Raw genomic sequence first — 7,839 nt, forward strand, 5'->3', positions numbered from 1 at the left:
CCTTTCCAATCCTCCCCTTCCCTTCCCTCCCCTCTCTCCCCGGCTGGGCAGGGCCGCTCCGGCCCCTCAGCGGCAGCCCCGCCCGGCCCGGCCCGGCCCGCCCGGCGGAGGAGGAGCCGCGCAGGACTCGCCGCCGCCGCTGCCGGAACCGCCGCCGCCCGCGCCGCGGCCATGGAGGAGTTTCACCCCCACAACGACGAGGTAGGGCCGCGCCCGGCCCGGCGCCGTGCCCGGGACCCTCCGCCCGCCCGAGGGGCTGGGGCCGAGCGGCGCTGCCCGGGCTGCGGGTGGTGTTCCTTGGGAAGGAGCCGCGCTGCCGCCGGGGCTGGCAGCCCGCGGCCATTTTTCCTGGGAAAAATCCCCATTTCCACGGGAAAAGCCCCTCAAGTGCCGGCCCGGTCAGCCCGCGGGCTGGAGCAGCCGGTAGCTGCCCCGGCGCCGCGTCTGGGCTCTGGCCACCCGTTTTCATTTAAAAATAAACCAAGACCCCAAATAACTTAAAAATAATCCCCTCGAGGTTTCTGCCCCTGCCCAAATATTTGGGTTCGTGGCTGTGAGGAGGTTGTTGGCACAAGGGAACCTGCCGTGATTCCTTTGGGAGCCGAGCCAAGAGCCCGTGAGCAGGGAGCAGTAGAAAATAGGAGGCATTAAAACCTGCTGGCTTTTTCTGCGCTTGAGAAAGGTATTTGGGTAAGGTAATGACTGTGCAAACCAGCATGTTTGATATTAGGTTTGGAAAGCCCTGTGTTACCCTCGGGAAGTAAGATGTAACCTGTGGGTTAGTAAGTTTGTGACTCTGGTAAAAACACCGATTAAGACCCAGAGGAAAAGATTTGTCATTTAGTTTTTCCTGGAGAATATTTCCCTGATAAGCATAGACGTGGTGGAATGTAATCTTTACAGAAAATGTAAAGTGTTTCAAAGTTTGCTGGGGTCCAAGGTTTTTTGGCCCCAGTCAAACGTCACTAGGAAAGCAATGCTAAATAACATGTGTATGGAGCAGGGAAAAATGAGTAAGGTTTTAAAATTTTACTGACAGACTACGATGCTAATAATTAGACATGAGGCCTAATCATTGTATGTTCCTGCGAGTAAAACTATCATTTGTTTACTTTTCTGACCAAAATAATAATAATAACTTCTATTGCAGATGATCTTCAATGCTGATGAAGCCCACAACATAGTTAAGGAGGTAGGTTTTAACTAACAGCTGTAGTTCAAAAAAATGCTTTACCATACCTTGTGCTATAGTAAAAGCAGTTATTTTCCCTGAGCATCCTGGATAAATCTAAAATTATATAGAATTAGTATTTATATAAAGACAGAGTTTAACTTGGAACTGCTTTAACCTTCATCTAATTGCTGTCTTCAACTACGTGAAGAGGAGAAGGCAGATGAGAGAAGAGCCAGATTTGCATTACAGTGGAAAGAGGAGGGTTGACAGTCACAAGTTGCAAGGGAAATTCACTCCAGTTTTTTCCCCCTTTTTCCAGCTAGGGAGAATCTAATCACTAGAGAGGTTGTAGGGAGAGCTTGTGGAGTCTCCGTCCTTAGAGGTTTTTAAAACTTGACTGGACAAGGCCTTGAACAATGTTATCAGACTTGGAAGTTAGCCTTGGCATGTGCAGGAGGTTGCACTACATGAGCTCTTTGTTCTAGCTTTTAAAAAACATTTTTTGCAGAGAAAGAGTAGGCTGAAAGTGAGTAGCCTGATAGTCTAAAATAAATGTCTAGTAACTAGAAAGTGATTAATGAGAAGCCTGTGGCTTATAGATGCTCTCAGGTTGTGCAAGGAAATAGTGTTTTGAGACAGGAGTTTCTAGAGGTGCTCTGCAGGTCCTTTCCCACCTGCACTTTTGAAGCTGCTCCAGTACACAGCAGCGAGCTCTTGGATGTCAGATAAACAACAATTCAGCCCTTTATGTAACTGTCCCTGCCTTGTAAAGCCAAACACGGTGTGACACAGTCTCCAGACACTGGGAGTAAAGCCAAGTGTTTCTGCATCTGATTGGAAGCTTAACCAGGACCAAGGAGCTCTAGCACTGGGTACATTTCTGGAAGGACCAAAATCCTGAGGGGTTTTGTCCCTCTTCTGTCTTCTATTGTGTTTTGAGAATGTTTGTTTCCATTGAGTCCTTTGGGCAGCTTTGTAGAGTGTTATCAGAACTGATCGGGCTTTTCAAAATCTGGGACTCAGGTCTCTTACACAGCCTGTTAGTGGGGGATTAGTGCATAGGATCTATCTTACTAGATCAGAGGAAAACACACTTTTATTCTGCTTGCCTTTTCCAGGTGTGTGTTTCTTAAATGGATTCCTCAGTTTTAAGAAGTATCCATCAGCACGTAATTCTGAATATTTTGGGAGAAGAGAAAGCATTTTAAGAGCTACAGTTTGAGAAAAGGATTTTTGTTCAATCATTTTAAACCATAATCATGATTTCACAATCATTTTAAACCCCATAGGCAATGGTTGGCCAAACTGTAGCTGTGGGAGAGCATCCAATTTTTCAAGCAGTTCAGATGTTTCTTGTGCTGCATGATACGACCCTTGAGTATCTCTCATATCTTCCCCATCTTTTAAGCAGGGATCTGCATTCCGCTGTTGTCACTCTAGCTCTGAAGGTTTTGGATTCTTGCTTATAAGCTCTGAAAGGTTGTCCAGCCCAAGCTGATACTACTGATTTAAGTAGTGCCATCCTCATTACAGGAGCACTTGAAAACTGAGCAGCCAGTCATTAGGAACAGTGTTAGGATTTTCATTGGTAAATAGATCCATTCACTTGGTATCCAAAGCATATGGCTGAGGTCTTTCCCTGCAAGAAATGTTTAGTCAGACCCTCATTTTTATACCTGTAATATTGTGGTAAATATGTACTAAAAATAAGTTTCCAAGAAAGGTCATTTTACTTCCCATTCTGCAACTGATACCTGATGAGCTCAAGTGATTTAAACTAATCTAACTGCCAGGAAAAAATCCCCCAGATTATGCAAAACACTTTAAGATTCTACATTTTGAAGTATATTTATTGTAACTAATTTTTTCCCTCTGTTTTAGTGCATAGAAAGTGTTTTAGGCAAGGCAGATTATAATCACAACAAAGTCAACCAATGGACTGCTGCTATAGTAGAACAGTCGCTGACACATCTGGTAAAACTTGGGAAAACCTATAAGTACATTGGTAAGTACAAGCAGCTGTACTTGTAGCACATATATGTGTAGTCACAATAAATAATTGCTGAAAGGTTCATGGGAATGCTGCAAATAAAGCAGAGCAGGTACCTGAACTCTTCTGTTGCACAGAATTTTGGTAATACCCATGGTAAAGCTGTGGCAGTTTTACCCTTTAGGGCTGAGCATGCTGGCAACACTTGACACAGAAGATTACATATTATGTGGTTTTTCCTGATTGTTAAGCAACATCAAGACAATTATATCAACCTTTTAGTATTGGTTCAGGAAAAAATTTATGTCTTAAATAAAACTTTCAGTTGGATTAAGCTACCTGTAAATAAAAACATTGGGAAGACTTTAGTCCTGTACACAGTCATGTCCTATTATATTTATGTCTATATCTGTGGAAGGAAAAAGATAAATAAGAAAGTTTAACCTGCTTTGGTCCTTTTGTGGAGTGCTGATGACAGCAAGTGTTTGCACTGTGTTCCATTTTGAAGGTCTTGGGCTCAGGTTGTCAGTGGTTTTATGACCATTGCAGGTCAGTCTAGGAAAAGCAGCATGTTACTGGAGTGCAGTTTCAGAGAGGAGTCAGCAAGTATTTTTGGGAAACAACTGTCATCAGGTGTGACTTCTGCTGTGCCTGTGAGGACAGCACCTGCAATCCCATTCTGTGGGGCACAAGCCATATCTAAGAAGTTAACAAGATAAAAACCATAATCCTATTAGCAAGCATTTCGTTAAAGCTGTTGTGTTTATGTGTATAAAAATAAAGATGAAATGAGTAACACATTCCTGAGGAAAATACTGCGTGCAAGGGGGTTGTCAAAAAGGGTTTGAAAATGTAATACAGGCTTGAGTTCCTAAGTGCTGAATGATTCACCTCTTCTGCTTTAATAATTAATTCCCTGACTTTCTGGCTGTACCTTGCAGTTACCTGTGCGGTGATGCAGAGGAGTGGAGCTGGTCTCCACACAGCAAGCTCATGCTTCTGGGATACCACAACTGATGGTAAGTTTCCCCATCCAAACAGAAAATCTGTAGTTAGAGAAATGTTACTTCTCTCTGTTGTGGTAGTTGTGTTGAACATTCTCAGGAGGAGCTGTGGAAGCAGTAACTTTCAGGATTACGTGCTTGTTTACAATCCCAGCGGAATTAAGCACCTTCAGAACTGCCTACATTAAGTGCCTGCATTAAGAGCAGTTCCTTTGTAAATCGTGAGAAGCAGGAATAGAAATGCCTTTCATTCTGAAATGAGAGTCAAAACATTTAATCTCAGCTGAAGAGGCAGAAGACATTGCTCACAGTAAATACACGTGGGTAGCCCTAAACATATCTGCCTGCTGTGAGGGGACAGCTACTTTGGAGGAGAAAGAACTTAGTGAAAAATAGAAATAGTTTGACTAATAGTATGTGTTTCAGCTGTGTAACTGTCAGCCAGGCTTTGGATGCATTGTATTGCTTCAAAATTAGTTCTAAATAAATTTTTTTTCACAGGCTGAGAATATCACAGGAAAACAATATTAAAATAATCTGTTGTCTGTCATAGATACAGTATTTTTTTTTTTTTGAGAAGAGGGTGCCAAGGTTTAAGTTTAAAACAGAGAGGACCTCAAAAAGTCAACCAAGCTTAAAAAGAAATCATAATATGAAGTTAAGTAAACAAATATAGTTTAATCTTCACATTTCCCTTGCTTGTAAGACATTGATACAACAGAAGAGGAAGAATTACAGAAAGTAAATTCACTGGAATGTATTTGATCCAGTTCCTTCCTTTTCTGATTTCTTGTCTGATTGTTATGCCAGTTTCAGTATGGGAATTTTTGCAAGTCCAGCTTTTAAAGAAAGATACTGGAATGGTGTTTTCCTGTTAACTGTCTTAGGCATACAAGGCTCATGTTAGGTAGCAAACAATGTATAAGTTGATGAAAATGTTTTGAGGAGTGTAGTCTTTTCAAAGGCCAAGATGACATACTCCTATTTCCCTTAAATCACAACTGAAATATTCATACTAATCTGGCATAATTTACGCTGCAATAAAGTGAATGTAGTAAAGACAGTGGAATTTTATTTTAATTTTGTAATAATCTCTTCCAGGAACGTGCACAGTGAGATGGGAAAACCGAACCATGAACTGCATTGTCAATGTGTTTGCTGTTGCTATTATCCTGTAGCTGACTGGAAGAGAAATAAAAGCAACACCAAAGCCTTTAAAAAAAAATCATCCTAACATATGGCTAAATATTTCGAACTATTATTTGTTTCTGTATGAGGAGCATACAGAAGTTCTCTACAGAGAGCATACAGTCTAAGCCAGTTCTCATAGATTAGTTATCTGAAAGCTAGCAAAAGAATTTAATATATATATATGTATCTATCTAAAGAGAAAGTTTAGTAATTTAAATATTTAGAAGTATATTAATGAGAAGGTGCCACAAAGATCAGTAGAATTTATGTCAAAGCTAATATCAAAGATATTTTATTCCAGAGGAGCGAAAAACATCAAATCAAAGGAAATGTCAAAGGGCAAGCAAGACCTCTCAGCATTATGATGCCTTTGGGAACAAATTATGAACACAATTCAGAGTGGATATACTGTAAACAATACTGGTTCTCCATGCTTGATTCAACAAAGCAAACTCTCCCTTTGAATGCTGGTGCTTGTGAAATTGCATGAGCATCACTTTTTGGTCAAGCATGAACGTTTACATGGACACTAAACCAGGTAAGCTTTTCCCCTGGAGGCAGAGGAGGACTTCTCTGGGACAGAGGTGCAATATACCTAGTCCTAGCAGAATTCTAATTTGTCTTCAAATGAAGAGCATAATATTTGTTAGCAATTCAGGGAAACGTGCTGGGGATCTGACACCAGCCCTTAATTCATCATTTATAAATCTGAAAACATTCTAAAGGTACTTAAATTTGATATTATTCCATGATTACAGAATTTGTGACAAGCACTTTATTGATTCCTCATGCAGTAGCCAGGAGCTAGGGAAATGACTGCACCCACATTACTCCAAGTAGGATTAAAGTGATCAATGAGAAGGCACACACATTTCTAGAGGCTCTTGTTAGCTTTGAAACCGTTTATCAAAGTAACATATCTGTTCTTTATAAGGGTTTTTCTTATGTTCTCTAAGTCTAGAATTGGATCTCAATCCTATGAAATAAAACAGTCAAATTTTAGCACTAAGAATTCCCCTCCTTTAAAGATTTATGCAAGTTCTTAACTTTGCTCATCTGATGAGTCTTAACTTGAAATATTCCACGTGGAAGAAAATAATTTGCACACCTGCAAGTATTTGCTGGATTGGGGCCTACATTTTTGTTGATAAATGCACAAATTATATGATAAAGAGATGTATCAATACCAAAAATGCCTAAACGATTGCTGCCACTAAGTGGCAGCTGCATTAAGTTGTTTTCTCAGATGCTGCTTAAGGATAGAATTTTTTGTTTATACTGTATGTCTTTGAAAGAGACTGGTAACTACCTAACAGCTACTGTAGGGCTGTTTTGAATTCTAAGAAAAGCACTATTATGCAGTTTTGTTTGGTTTGAGTTGTTTTTCAGATAACTGACTATTAGGATATGAAACAAGTGTCCTGTGCAAAGAGCAAGCTGAAGAATATTTTACTGCTTAAACTGTGTATCCGTATAGCTAGTGTGACACTACAGAAGGAGCCCTGTGTATGTGTAATTTACAGTACTGTTCAAAATATCTTGCTTTGCAGGCAAATAAAATTCTGCTTTTACCGAAGTGCAAGTAAAATTAATACTGTAATACTGCATTTGCCAAAGGCAAGTGTTGTGTGAAGATGTGTGTGTATGTTGTACTGACCTTCAAATGTAGAATAATTAAGCATTATTTGGGTTAGGACAGAAATTTCTGAATTAGGTTCCAGCATCCAAGAGCCAAATTGAGGAACTGACAAAAACACATTCGTTTCATATTTGGGATTGTGCAATGTGAAAAAATGTGTGGGGTAGCAGCTGGAAGAAGGTTTGGTATGATTGGTATGGTTAAAGAAGTGGGTGAGTAAAAACAGTGGTGGCTGTTGTGTCCCTTTCATAGGTATTCAGGTGATCAGAAGAAATATTCCACATGGCCACTTGTAATCTCAGTTGGTATTTTTGCTTTACTTGAAATCAAGATGCACTGAGTAAGACTATCAGTTTAATGAGGCTTGGTGAAGGTCCTGGTGCAGAAGAACCGTAGAAAATACTGCTTAATTATATGACTGTTTCATTTTTCTTTCTACCAAAAAAATAAAGTTTTGCCTTAGTTGTATTTCTGCTTTGTGTTCTTGATCAATATAAAATTAACTAAGAAAAATATTCCTCTTATTTCACTTGTATACAATAGTAAGAACTTGGGGAATACATTGAAGCTGCATTTTAGAGACAGGATCTTGTCAAAGTTATATTCCAGACTTGGCCTAATTTCTTACACCTCTGGTCTACTGAGCTTCTTCCCCCTACTTCAAGTCTTGATGATGCAAGTTAAAGCTTTTTTACTGCAGAAAGATTGTTCTGAAACTCTGGGAAAAGTATTTTCATTCTCTATCATATCCTAGTAAACTGAAATTGTTTCCCGTCTTTTCCACATCCTCTGTGGGTACAAAGAGCTACTTTTAACTCTCCTAACAAATGCTGAACATCAT

The 7,839-nt window shown here is 40.1% G+C and overlaps 1 protein-coding gene across 1 annotated transcript; it reads left to right on the forward strand.

Moving 5' to 3' along the window:
• The first annotated feature begins 67 nt into the window (after positions 1-67).
• DYNLT3 (dynein light chain Tctex-type 3) lies at positions 68-7,466 on the forward strand. Its single transcript, XM_085049251.1, has 5 exons — positions 68-201; positions 1,151-1,192; positions 3,056-3,179; positions 4,106-4,183; positions 5,270-7,466. Exons 1-5 carry the CDS (start codon positions 172-174, stop codon positions 5,344-5,346), a joined length of 351 nt encoding a protein of 116 aa, XP_084905377.1. The 5' UTR covers positions 68-171; the 3' UTR covers positions 5,347-7,466.
• The last annotated feature ends 373 nt before the right edge of the window (positions 7,467-7,839 follow it).

This window comes from Lichenostomus cassidix, chromosome 1, assembly GCF_008360975.1.
Source record: "Lichenostomus cassidix isolate B80296 chromosome 1, HeHo_3.0, whole genome shotgun sequence".
In the NCBI taxonomy this organism is placed as follows: domain Eukaryota; kingdom Metazoa; phylum Chordata; class Aves; order Passeriformes; family Meliphagidae; genus Lichenostomus; species Lichenostomus cassidix.

Excerpts from the sequence above, each read along its gene's own strand:
- DYNLT3 (XM_085049251.1), top strand. The coding sequence starts at position 172 with ATGGAGGAGTTTCACCCCCACAACGACGAG. Across the intron at positions 202-1,150 it reads TTCACCCCCACAACGACGAG|ATGATCTTCAATGCTGATGA; the intron begins GTAGGGCCGCGC and ends CTTCTATTGCAG. Across the intron at positions 4,184-5,269 it reads CTGGGATACCACAACTGATG|GAACGTGCACAGTGAGATGG; the intron begins GTAAGTTTCCCC and ends AATCTCTTCCAG.